The sequence below is a fragment of the Cervus canadensis genome, chromosome 22 (assembly GCF_019320065.1).
Source record: "Cervus canadensis isolate Bull #8, Minnesota chromosome 22, ASM1932006v1, whole genome shotgun sequence".
Taxonomy (NCBI): domain Eukaryota; kingdom Metazoa; phylum Chordata; class Mammalia; order Artiodactyla; family Cervidae; genus Cervus; species Cervus canadensis.
The window spans coordinates 48,045,167-48,058,715 of record NC_057407.1 but is presented as its reverse complement, the minus strand read 5'-3'; the positions used below and the strand labels follow the sequence as shown (position 1 = coordinate 48,058,715).

At 46.5% G+C, this 13,549-nt stretch overlaps 1 protein-coding gene across 1 annotated transcript in view; it reads left to right on the top strand.

Annotated features, from left to right (window-relative positions):
• The window catches only part of ITGA9 (integrin subunit alpha 9), a 347,591-nt gene that overhangs the window by 275,583 nt on the left and 58,459 nt on the right, over positions 1-13,549 (top strand). The window contains exons 21-23 of the mRNA XM_043442046.1: positions 246-335; positions 2,372-2,480; positions 9,195-9,302. Of these exons, the coding sequence (XP_043297981.1) occupies positions 246-335; positions 2,372-2,480; positions 9,195-9,302 (307 nt within the window). The remainder of the gene's footprint in view (positions 1-245; positions 336-2,371; positions 2,481-9,194; positions 9,303-13,549) is intronic.

Genomic DNA, 13,549 nt, shown 5'->3' with positions numbered 1-13,549 from the left:
TTGGGGTCACCTGCCCCATGCACTACTTGCCTTCACATTTTTATGGGGTGGGGAACACAGCTGAAACCATAGAGTGCCCACTGTGATGCCATACAGGGGCCAGAAACAGAGTTGAGGGTAAAAAGGCGCAGAACAAAAAAAAAAAAAAAGGCGCAGAACAGAGAGCGGTCACTCTCTGGGAGGGGAGAGGCGCATCGCGGGCAGGCTGTGCTGACTGGCATCCCGTCCTCTCTCTCCTTGCACAGCGGCAACGTGGAGCGCTCAGAGTCCCTTCACAACAACGTCCTCACACTGACGGTGCCGCTGATGCACGAGGTGGACACGTCCATCACAGGGTGAGTAGCCAGTGCTGCCTGGAGTGGAACTCTGTGCTTCTCTTGTGTTTGCTTGTATAGCCAGGAGCCGGCGGCCCTGCCGCTTCCACTTCTGCCTGCCTTGGAAATGCAGGATGAAGCTTTAGCTGCAGTGACTCATGTCCTCCTCCCTCCCTGTTTTCTCCTCTTTCCCAGCTGCCCACACACTTGGTAGATTATACAAGAAGTGTGATGACAGGTGTAAGCTGCATAATTCCTTCAAACATTCTGTCCACCTTTACATGCATCTCTTCCCAGCGCCCACTGCTCCAGAATGCCACAAGGTAGCAGGCAGCTCCATTCCTGGGATTAAAATCTCAGCCAAAGGCTGCTGGGCCAGAGGTTACAGCCAATGTGTCCCAGGGAAGGCGGGCCTGCTTTCTGAGTAGCCTCTAGTCAGCTTTGGCTTTGCATGTTTCCGATCCTCCTGCAGAGCCGGTGGGCAGGGCCAGTCACAGTGGGCACACTGTCTGGCTGAAGTCCATAACCGCTTAATGCCACTGGCATTGTTGGAAATAAGGGCTGCAGGCAGCAGGGACCCAAAACAACTCTGGGCGGTTTTCAGCCAAAACACAGGCCTGGAAAAATGAGAAGTCAGTTCCTGTTTCCGGCTTCAGAAACAGAGCACGATAGAGGGAAAAGGATTTGCACAATTAGTTTAGATCAAATGAAGACCTCTTGAACCTTTGCCCCACAGGCAAGCTGAACTTTCTAGAGGTTCAAAGTCTCTCATTTTTCAGTATTCAAGTGCTCCTGGGTCCTGGCCTTAGCTGCAAGTAGAAAAGTTAATGCGCTGCAGGAGGAGCCGCGCCTGCAAAGCTCCCCTGCTCTGCTGGGTGTCAGGAATGAGTCTCCGGTGGGCGTTCCGGCCTCCTGGCGTTTTTCATCAAGTTCTTTAGACATGAGGCATTGGCGGAATATATTTGCAAATTAACACAGATTTGCCTCTGTTCGTGGCTCTATTTTTAACCGTGTAGTTTATTTACTATCTCCTCAGACACACACAGTGAGAATGTCCATGGACCAAGCCCTGTCCTAGGGGATGAAAGAGAAAACAGGGCTCCCTTGATCCTGCTGTCAGGCCCTGGAGGCCTCACTGTGAGGTGTTAACAGCCCCCAACGAAGCCCTCAGTTAAACAAATGAGTCAACCTCTGATCTTTCCAGGAACATAAACCGGCACTCATTTAAATGAACCCACTCTTGACCTGGGTGGCAGCTCACTACATTTCTAAACCAATATACTTAAGCTGAAAATAGGTTAATTGGTTTCTATTTAGACTTGGTACCAAAAATCTTACAATATTGTGTTTAGGCAAGTGAGCAGCTTCTAGAATCTCATCTAAAATCCATTACTTTTCCAGGAATTTAAATGAGCCTGGGGTTTATTGACACTGAGCTGGAATTCTTCATCACATCTTACACAGCCACTGTTTGAAATCTGAAGAAAAAGACTGCTAGTTTAAGGACTCAACTTTTAATACCTAATTTCTAGTAATCTTGGTAGTCTGAAAATCTTTATTTTGTAATTTGTTACAGAGTGGGGCTTAGAATGCCAAACATATAATTCATTTACATTGTCATAATCTTTTTCACTCCACAGAATGTTTTTCAAATGACAAAATAGAACATGTGTAATTTTATAATCCAGTTTAAAAAACTGAAATCAAAGCTGCCATGGTCTTCCTCCTCATTTTAGAAGTGTACTGCTATTACACTGTATACAGAACTTACTGATTTGACCTAAGATGACCAGACATTACTGGGAATGTCTGCTTGGAAAGCACAAGTCTGGCTGTGTCCATTTACGAGAGAGAGAAAGAGCAGTTCCAGAGCAAAGCATTTGGTGGGGGACCCTGAGGGGAGCCAGGTTCTAGATCCAATAGAGACAGATGTTTTAGCTCTAGATACAATAGAGACAGATGTTTGAGCTCTAGATTCAATAGAGACAGATGTTTGAGCTCCTAGGATTGTGGTGACCCTGCATTGGGATGACAGATTTCATGCTTTCCTCTTTCAGAATCATGTCTCCAACCTCCTTTGTGTATGGCGAGTCTGTGGACGCATCCAACTTCATTCAGCTGGATGACCTGGAGTGTCATTTCCAACCCCTCAACGTCACCCTTCAGGTACCCACCCTTGGAGACCTTCTCTATCACTGGGTACCAAGGGAGGGGTCCATGGGATGTGCCTTCTATGAAGAGCAACCAAAGGGCCAGTCTCTTTCTAAGAGAAACTCTTCTCAGCCTGGATGTGTGTGTGTGTTTGTGTTTTCTGTAACCACACACAGAAATAATCCCTTTGCTGCCTGGTACTCTGCTGTGTAGACCCCTCTGCTTTTCAACATTTGGAGGGAAAACTGCGTGATGAATGCGGCCTTCCCCAACAGACCTTTGGACCAGGCATGCATCCCCATCCAAATGGTCCACAGAGGACCCCTTTCAGTTCTCTATCATTCTTCACATTGTGGGCAGGGCAGCCTCGAGGATTTGTCATGGCCTTTTCATCCTGGGGGCTTCCCCAGTGGCACAGCGGTAAAGAATCCACCCGTGATGCAGAAGACGCAGGAGACATGAGTTCAGTCCCTATGTCAGGAAGACCCCCTGCAGGACGGCAGGGCAACCCACTCCAGTACTCTTGCCTGGAGAACCCGTGGACAGAGGAGCCTGGCGGGCTGCCGTCCATGTGGTCGCAGAGTCGGACATGACTTAAGTGACTGAGCATACACACGCACAGTTACTCCTGGGCTTCTCCTTGCTTACTTAGCCAGGCACCCACACCTCCCACAAAGGAGCAGCCTTTCAAAGTGGGGTTTTACATTAGCACAGCAGTGTGAGTGAAGGGAACTCCCCCTGGCGGGGAGACAGGCTGCTCCCCAAAGAGCAGGGCTGGCTCTCCTTATCACATAAGCACTGTGTCCAGCAGGTACACTCGGTGTGGACTGTGGACACTATGAAGGACATTGTCCTTCTCTAAACCAAGGGTGGAAAAACCTTTTCTGCAAAGGGCCAGAGGGTAAGTATTTAGGCTTTGCAGGCCATCCAGTCTCCACAGCAGCTCTACAGCTAGGCTCCTGTAGTGCAGAAGCAGCCAGAAACCAGGACAAAACTGTGGCTGTGGACACTGGCATTTGAATTTCATATCATTTTCGCATGATATAAAATTGCTTCCCTGCTAGCTCAGGTGGTAAAGAATCTGCCTGCAATGCAGGAGAGCCTGGTTTGATTCCTGGGTCAGGAAGATCCCCTGGAGAAGGGATAGGCTACCCACTCCAGTGTTCTTGGGCTTCTTCGGTGGCACAAACGGTCAAGAATCCACCTGCAATGCGGGAAACCTGGGTTCAATCCCTGAGTTGGAAAGATCCCCTGGAGGAGGGCATGGCAACCCACTCCGTTCTTGCCTGGAGAATCCCCGTGGACAGAGGAGCCTGGTGGGCTACCGTCCATGGGGTCGCAAAGAGTCAGACACGACTGGCAACTGAGCACATCACAGCACACATCATTTTCACATATCGTGACATATTCGTCTTCTGTTTCTTCCCCAAACATTTAAAAGCATAAAACCACCTTAGCTCACAGGATGTACAAAAGCAGGTGGTGGACCAGATCTGGTGTGCGAGCCCTCATTTGCTGATCCCTTCTCTAAGAACAGACGCCAAGGCCAGCACTGTTCAACAGGAGGGTCTTTGAACATACAACTAGGGGGACCACGCATCGTCCAGACATTCTCCTTAATTGACAAATGTGGGAAATGTAGGCCCACGAGGAGAGGACATGCTGCAGGGTAAAGAGCTGGGAGTGGCTGGGCTGGGCCAAGATTAGGCGGGTGTTACCTGGGACACCCCTGTGTAGCTCAGCAGCTGCCAGGAGCTGGGGGTGAAGTGATGGAGCCAGTGTACTGTAATCCACATCCCACGTCTTTCTCCCAGAGCTCTCTCCTGCCTTCCCTCCGTCCTTCCCTATGGAGAAGATGGTTTCTCGGTCTGGCATCCACTGCTATGGCCAAATAATTATTATTTTCTTTCCCTGTGGCCTCTCCTAGGTGGACCAAGGGGATGACAAATAATGACAGGGTGAGGGTCCAGAGAGAGACAGTAACATATTTGCGGTCTCTTGCAAACAATGGTCTCCCTCTCGCCAAAGCTCTCTGCCAGGCAAGAGACCTCCAAAGTCATGATGGATAACACACATCCCAGCACAGACAGGAGGCGCCTCCCAGCCAGCTAAGCCCATGCTGTCACACCCTATGCTTGATTTACAAGGGAAAAGGGAAAGATGGGGTCACCCTTGCTTTCAAGACCTTTAGAGTGATTGCTCGGAATAGGACCTCTGTGGTTTCGAATTCCTTCTCACAGTTAGTTTCTTTTTCTCCATTGCTTTTTGCAGTTGGACAGAAAACAGATAAAGGCCAGATGAAGTTATTTCATTTTACTTATGCGTGTGTGCTCAGTCATGTCCAACTCTTTGCGACCGTATTGATTGGAACCCGGTGACCCTATGGACTGGAAACCCCTCGGCTCCCCTGTCCATGGGATTCTCCAGGCAAGAATACTGGAGTAGGTTGCCATTTTCTCCACCAGGGTATCTTCCCAACCCAAGGATTGAATCCCCGTCTCCTGTGTCTCCTGCATTGCCGGTGCAGTCGTTACCACTTGAGGCATCAGGGAAGCCGCTTTAGTTTCAATTGTTTACGTATAGTTTTGGAGGTGTCTTACAGTAAAAGATACAGTCAGGTAAATTATTTAGACGGGTTCAAATGACACACATCATGTAATGAAGAGGGTATCTGCAGAAATTAACACAACGCTGTAAATAACTATACTTTGATAAAATAAAATTTTTATTATTTTTTATTATAGTTGCTTTACAATGTTCTATTCGTTTTTTACTGTACAGCAAAGTGAATCAGCTATATGTATACCTATATGCCCTCTTCTTTGGATTTCCTTCTCATTTAGGTCACCACAGAGCATTCAGTAGAGTTCCCTGTGCTATACAATTGGTTTTTATTAGCTATCTTTTTTATGCATAGCATCAATAGTGTATATATGTCAATCCCAATCTCCCAGTTCCTCCCACCTCCCCAACCCCCTGCCTTTTCCCCCTTGGTATCCATACATTTTTTTCTCTATGTCTGTGTGTCTACTTCTGCTTTGCAAATAAGATCATCCATATCATTTTTCTAGATCCCATGTGTGTGTGATATTTGTTTCTCTGTTTCTGACTTACTTCATTCTGTATGACAGTCTCTAGGTCCATCCATGTCTCAACAAATAGTGTTGATAGGAGAAGGCAAAAAGGAACAGAAGTTATATGAAAAGATATTAGAAAATATATACAAAATGTTCTCTTCTTCCTCTTAAAAAGAAAGAAAGAAAGAAATCTGAGAGCCTGTGGTTACATCATGTTTCTCTGAAGGCACTTTTACGGAGAGCGTAAAGTTTCACATTGAGACAAAGAGCTTTCTTCTGACCTGCACAGGATACAGGCTAGGGAATCAGGGCCCCGGGAGTGAGTGACTCTCATGACCCTAAGGTTCTCCTCCTGATTATCAGTTGCCTGAGGAAGTACATAGCTTTCTGTTCAGGATTAAGGAAGTTGGCTGGGTCTGAAAGATGGATAGTGTGTGTCACTGATGGAAAGGAAATCTTCTTGGGTTAGCAAAGCTGACAGTTTCCTTACAGTTCTCTGACAACTTGTTTTCTGGTATAATTGTCATGATTCTGACCGTCCTGCAGGAAAGCCACTGACCAGTTTGATGGTGATAGTGATCCAGAAAAAGGTGGAGATAGTAGAGGAGAATAGGGTCAGGAAAATGGATAGAAAGTGTTAGTCGTTCAGTTGTGTCCAACTCTTTGCGACCCCGTGGACTGTAGCCTCTTTCCATGGAATTCTCCAGACAAGAATACTGGAATGGGTTGCCATTCCCTTCTCCAGGAGATCGTCCTGACCCAGGGATCAAAGCCATTTCTCCTTCATTGCAGGCAGATTCTTTACTGTCTGAACCATCAGGGAAGCGTTATTCTGGCAAATCTCTCTTGAAAAAAGGCACGAGACTTTCCATATAAAGAGATTTTTTTTCTGGGTCTTTTCAAAGCTAATATTCAACAAGCTATGTCATTGTTTAAAGATTCTGCTGCAAGTGCTCATGGGAGAAAGGCAGAGACACTGGTCTTAGAATTGGTTTCAAAGTTTCATCAGAGTTTTTTTCTTCACAGACATAAAAATTTATTGACCATCAATAGTTGTTTTTTTTTTAATCAAATCAATGATTTCCCTCATTTGAAAAATAATGGTGAAAAATAATGCAGATGTTACACAGGAACGTTTGCAGAGAGTCAAACATTAAGACATTTGTTAAAAATATGGTAATATAAGCTCTCCATCTGTCTGGTTCTGGTGGATGAACTAATGCAAAACAAAATGAACTTCTTTTTCCTCGCTCATACTTTAATTGGGATTTCCCAGACAGGTCAATAGGTTTTCCCTTCAATTCTGTACTCTCACGTTTCACTTCAAATTAGCGATTTCCATTGTGGTTGGATAGTCCTTCCTTTTCTTGTGCCTTAGGGTTGTTGTTATGGGTGAATTGTGTTCTTTTTGAATCAAGAGTTGGCAGCAACTACTCATCCACTCGATGGCTTTTTGTGTCTGTTTTCTGAAGCAAAACCCACTATTGAAAAGGAAAAAAAAAAAAAAAACCAAAAAACAAAGACAAGTTTTCTAGGGAAGAGCTGGATGGAGCTAGAGCCTTATATATTCTGCCAAGTGTGAAGATCTGCTGACTTGTCTAACCCATCGCCAGGCTCTGCCCTGCTCACCTTAGCTTCGGAGATGCCCTGAAACCTCTCTCTAGTCCCCAGGCCACTCCTCTCTTTTGCTCCTACCCATCTTTTTAAAAATAAACTAACATCTCTATCGAGTTACCACTTACATACCTTAGAGTTCACTTGTTTAAAGTGTACAATGCAATGACTTTCCCCACAATTCTGTGTTCATACAGAATTGTGCAACTTTCACCCTAATCTAATTTTAGAACCTTTTTTTCACCCTCAGAAAGAAACTCCATACCCATTAGCAGTCATTCCTTATATTAGTCTTCTGTTGCTGCTATAACAAATTACTACAGACTTTGTGCCAAATTTATCTTACAGTTTTGCAGACAGAAGTCTGCAAGGGTTTCACTGGTCTATAAAAGCAAGGTGTCAGCAGGGCTGTGTTCCTTTCTGGGGAATAATCTGTTTCTCTCTTCTGTGATGATTCTCCTCCTTCTGGAGGCTGCCGCATTCTTCGACTCATGGCCCCCTTCATCTTCAAAGCCAGCAATGAGTGGTTGCATCTTTTTGACAGTACATTTCCCTAATTCTGACTCTGTCTCCCACTTCCCTGTATAAGGACCCTTGTCATTACATTGCATCCACCTGGATAATCCAAGATCATCTCTTGATTTTAAAGTCAGCTTCTTAGCAACCTGAAATCCCCCTGGCCATGTAATATAACATACAATTTCCACGGATTAGGACAGGGACATCTTTGGGAAGCCATTCTTCCTCCTGCCACACTCCTCATTCCTCCTACGCCCCAGCCCTAGCAACCACTAATCTACTGTCTGTCTTTATACATCTGCCCATCTTTTTTACTCTTCTTCATCTTCTGCTTCTTCCTTGAGTTTCATGTCAGTCTCTGCTCCATCTCCTTTCTGTCATGCGTCTTTTAGTGGCTGCCATCTTTCCTCTCACTTCTCAGGAGATGGGCTGCTGGAGACAAATAATGGGGAGGACTATGTGGGGGATGAAAGCGGTAAATATTATAGGACCAAGTACTGGGACAGAAAAGATGTGCACAGATGTCATCCAACAGTATTAGCAAGTGGTAAGATGAAAGTTATGGAGAAACCAAATCAGCTAGATAGTGTAGTGAAAATCTCCTTTCTGTAAGTTAGATCATTTGGTTTGGGGATAACCCACTTTGTCTTTGAGAGTCTCAGTTACCTCTAACTGTGAAAGGAACGGAGTTGGACCAGGTCAGTGGTTCTCAAAGTATGTTTTCTGGGCCAGCAACATCAGCGTCTCCTGAGAACTTTTTTAAAAACAAAACAAAACAAAACAATATTTATTTGGCTGTAAAGGGTCTCAGTTGTGGCAGGCTCTTCGACCTTCACTGTGGCAGGCAAACTCTTAGTTGCTGCATGCGGGATCCAGTTCCTTGACCAGGGATTGAACCCTGAGAACTTTAGAAAGGCAAGTCCAGGACTTCCCTGGCCGTCCAGTGGTTAGGACTCTGAGCTTCCAGCTGTCAGGGGCCCAGGTTTGATCCCTGATTGGGGAACTTAGATCCCGCATGCCATGTGGCGTGGCCAAAATAAAAAAGATATTCAAACCCTTCAGCCCCCACCCTGCCCTAACCAGACCTACCACTGCAGAAACTCTGGATGTGACCTTGCTCCAGTCTAGGTTTTAAGAAGACCAGTTAATTATTCTGATATGTGTTAAAAATTTGAGAACTACTAATCTAGATTATTTCTAAACTCCCACCCGTGTAACAGTCTACGAGTAAATTTCCAGGTCAAAATAAGTATAATTGTTAGCAGCAAAAGATAAGAAAATGCTAATGGGGGGAATAAGGTAACTTGAAAGTTTGTGGGTTTTTAATGCACATTAGAAAGATTTCTATGTCATTGAAATCTCCCATCATTTGGTATTTCACTTCAAGTCATGACCTTCTAGATCCTAAACCCTAGTATCTCTGTGTATCATTTCAAAGGATTTTAGAATATATAATGTAGACATGAAATGAAGATCTCTATTTCTATTAAAACATGCCGTGTGTGTCTCACACCCACAGGTCTATAACACTGGGCCAAGTACCCTTCCTGGGTCATCTGTCAGCATCTCCTTCCCCAATCGACTGTCACTTGGTGGAGCAGAGATGTTTCACGTGCAGGAGATGGTGGTGAGTTCTCATTCGTTTTCACGCTTGCTTTGAGACTTGAGCCAGCCCATTCACATTTTGTGTTCCACCCAAGAGCCCAGAAAGGTTAACTCATTCTAACCTATGGAAACATACCTGGAAAAGCTGGGAAACCTGCAACTTCTGAACTTCAACACTGAGACAGTTTGGTTCATACCATGAGAAAACCTCTTTGGGGATTGCCAAGGGATATTTATGAACCTGACTTCTGGGATGGACTTTGCCAGCTCCTGGAGCCTCCATAGTTGTTTTCAGTCTTGTGTGTATCTGAATGTGTGTTTCTAAGGGGAAGATTCACCAGCACTCATAAAGATTCTCATAGGGCCACTGATGCCTGGAGGGTGAAGGATTCATACATAAGACATAAGTGTAGGTGGAAACTCAAGTTCATATGCGGAATATGCTATTCTGCTTGATCCCAAGTCAACTGTAGATGATTTTTGTCTCAACAATGATCATTCCTCCCAACTCCTTGGCTTCTAGGACATCACATTTGCTTCTCATTGGCTTTCTCCTCATCTTCCCAGTTCCTACAGGTCCCAAGGGCCTTTTTTTCCCCTACACTCAGTCTCATAAATCTCCCCAACACTCATGTTTTTATATTCAGTCTGTGTTGATGACACTAATTGTTTTTCTCCAGCCTACGTATCTCCCACGAATCCCAGACTTTGATAGTTAGCTACCTTCAGGCCATCCCTACCTGGATGCCTAACAGGAATCTGTCTTAACCAAAACTGAACTCCCAACGGTACCCCTCCAAACCTGCTTCCCTCCATGACCTTCTGCATCTCAGCAAATGGCTGCTCAATCCTTCCAGTGGCATGGGTCACCCTTAATACCTTTTCCCACGCTTCACATCTGAGCCATCAGTAAACCTGATGTTTCTACCTTCCCCCCAAATCAGAATGTTAGTTTTTGACCCCTCTACCATCAACACCCTGGTCCAAGGCACTGTCATCTGTCATCTGGTTTATTACAGTGGCCTCTTCACTTAGGTCACTTCTCCTGTCCTACCCCCCTGCTGTCTGTTTCTGCCCCAGCAGCAGAGCTGGGCTTCCAAAATGTAAGTCAGGTCATGTCACTCCTCTGCTCAAAACCCTCCGATAGCTCACCTGTGCCCCGAATTCTTCCAGCACCTCAGCCAGCTTCACAGCCTGTCTCTTGCCCCTCTCTGACCTCTCCCCTTCTTTCTCCTCTCTCTATCCCAGTCATCCTGCCTCCATGCTGGTCCTAGAGCATAGAAGACACTCTCCCACCTCCTGAATTTTGCACGGTTCTTCCGCTACCCAGCACACCCTTCCCCAGAGAGTCACATGACCTCTGCCCTCACCTCCTTCTGGTATTTGCTCAAATATCATATCCTCAGAGAGGCCCTCCCTGACCAACCTGTGTCCCAGAACCTCTTATCCACCATTCCACCATCACCCTCATCACCAGCTGGCACACCATATATTTCCATATTTGACCAGTTTATCTTTCTCCTGGCCCCCACAGTATGAGGACAGGACTTTTATCTGCTCGCTACTCTTATCTCTAGGGACTCCGATACACAATACTTAGAGTATAATATGTGTTCAGTAAATATTTGGTATTTGTGGACTGAAAAAAAGTTCATGCTATAAAACATCACTTACTCTTTCCACATGAATTCAAGAAAAGTTTCATGCTGATAAAAAATCACCTCAGTGCTCCTAAGAGTCCGGAGCAGCTGGACGAGAGGGTGACCCCTCATGGGAAGGAGGGTGTGTGATGCTCAGGAGAGTCACTGCCCAAGGAGAGGGCATGTGGTCCACATTGAGGGCATTGTTGAATCATTGCTCTTACATGGGGATGTGAGGGACAGCTAGCCAGACAGATGGATGGTCTCTCCATGGATACCTTGAAAATGAGGGCAGCAAGGCCCATGGCATGTGACATATCTGAGCTCACAGGAGGCTCCAAAAGCATGACGTGATAGAGATGATGGTTTCCCGCATTGCCGTCCTCTTGGATCACATGGGCTGAAACCCTGGACCACAGGAAATGTTGAATGCAGAATAGGTGCCCCTCCTGGCTTGCCTGCTCAGCCATCACCACCCCTCACAGTTTTTCACTCCTGCTCCGTGAAGTGCCCGTGCCTTGGAGCACGGCTGAAATAGTGGAAGAAGAGCCCCCAGTGTCTTGCACCTACTGCAACCACGGTTTGAACTTAGCATGAGGTTCCCATTGCCCACGTGCTCCCATCTGCTCCCTGACATACTGTTTACCTCACCAGCCACTCCACCTTTTCCCCATGTCTGGGGGATGCTCTCCTCATAGAGCATGTGCTATGAGCTGTCCACATGAACATCAGTAAAGTGGTAGAGAAGATTGCTCCCTCGTGGGCAAAATTATTTATTGACAGAAACAGGAGATGTAATTCACTGTGATTCTGAAAGTATCTCAGAACCAAGGACACACCCTTTTCTCTCTCTCTTTTTTTTTTTTTTTTAAAGAATTTTCCCTCTTTTGAATTTATTTATTTATTATGTTTGTCTGTACTGGGTCTTCATTGCTGCACGGGCTTTTCTTTAGTTGTGGTGAATGGAGGCTACTCTCTGACTGCGATGTGCAGGCTTCTCACTGTGGTGACTTCTCTTGTTGCAGAGCATGGACTCTAGGGCATGGGCTCAGTGCCTGTGGCTCCAGGCTCTAGAGCACAGGCTCAGTAGATGTGGCACTTGGGTTTAGTTGCTCCACGGCGTGTGGAATCTTCCTGGATCAGAGATTGAACCCTTATCTCCTGTATTGGCAGGCAGATTCTTTACCACTGAGCCACCAGGGAAGCCCCATTTTTCTCTTTACTAATCATCTGACCAAGCAAGAGCTACTCCAATTTGGAATGCATTTATAAAGAGCTGGCTTGGCAGAAAGGCATGAGAAGTGGTTTCTCTGAAGATTTGTAGAACTGCCCGACCGATCATCCCGCTGAATGAGCTCTCAAAAAACCCAAGTCCTGTGAGCTCCCTGCATTCCGTTCTCTGAGTTCTCAGAAGTAGACCCTTTCAATTTTCAAAACCGTACTGAGAATTTTCAAAAGTATGTAACAGAATTCTCAAGGACAGCCAAGCCATTGGTTGGATACATCAGCCTGTGTTCAGAGGCCCACGGTGTTTGTGTGGTGTGGAAAATCAGGCTCGCCTGCAGATCTCACTAAGCAAGTAGTGAAGCAATGTGTTCGCATGGATAGCCATTACTGGAGACCAGTGTGATGATGAGAGTAGAAAATGTAAAAGCTGGTGCATGATGGATGCAGTGATGAGGCAGGAGTCCCAGGTACTGTTTCAGAGGCCATTGGGCAGCAGATTTTCTGCTATAAAGCCTAAAGGGCCGAGAACAAGGGCGTCCTGCAGCTCAGCCAGCTTCCCAGCCTCGGCCCCGCCCATGCTCAGCAGGGCCCAGAATGAGCCCACTGGAGTAGGTGTGGTTTACACAGCTTATGACGCCCTCCACTCTGGCCCTGCAGGACTTCGGATAGAACAGGCTTCTCATTCTGGGAATTTGGGTGGCTTGGTACAGGTCAGACTCACTCCTGTTAGGAGAAACCAGTTTCTCCTAATGTTCTCCAAGAAGTACCCCTACAGTCTGGGGGCATCTCCTCCAGAACCCACCCTCAGCCACCAGCATTCCCTAGCCTTGGACAGGCCCCTGGGCAGCCAGAAGCCAGTTACCTCTTCAGCCAACTGAAGCCCAGGGACAGACAGCTGGCATTGAGGGAGGGTGTATCTGCCAAACCTCCCCACACTGCAGGGGACCCTCAGATTGTTTCTCTCCCTTCAGCAGCACCCTTGGTATCCACCTTCCTGCTGAGGGTGGGCATGCTGGCTGACCCCAAGGGCCTGGGCTATCACCCCACCTGTGCCCCTGTCTGGGACACAGTTTTCCTTTTTCAGAATTGTATTTACTTATTTTATTTTTGGCTGTGCTGTGTCTTTGTTGCATTCACTTTTCTCTAGTTGTGGTGAGCAGGGGCTACTCTTCCTTGTGGTGCATGGGTGTCTCATTTCAGTGGCTTCTCTTGTTTGCAGACATGGGCTCTAGGGTGCAGGGCTTCAGTATCTGTGGCTCCTGGGCTCTAGAGCATGGGCTCAGTAGTTGTGATGCTCGGGCTTTGTTGCTCCATGGCATGTGGGATCTTCACGGATCAGGGATCGAACCCTTGTCTCCTTCTTTGGTGGGTAGATTCTTTACCGGCCTGGGACACAGGTTTC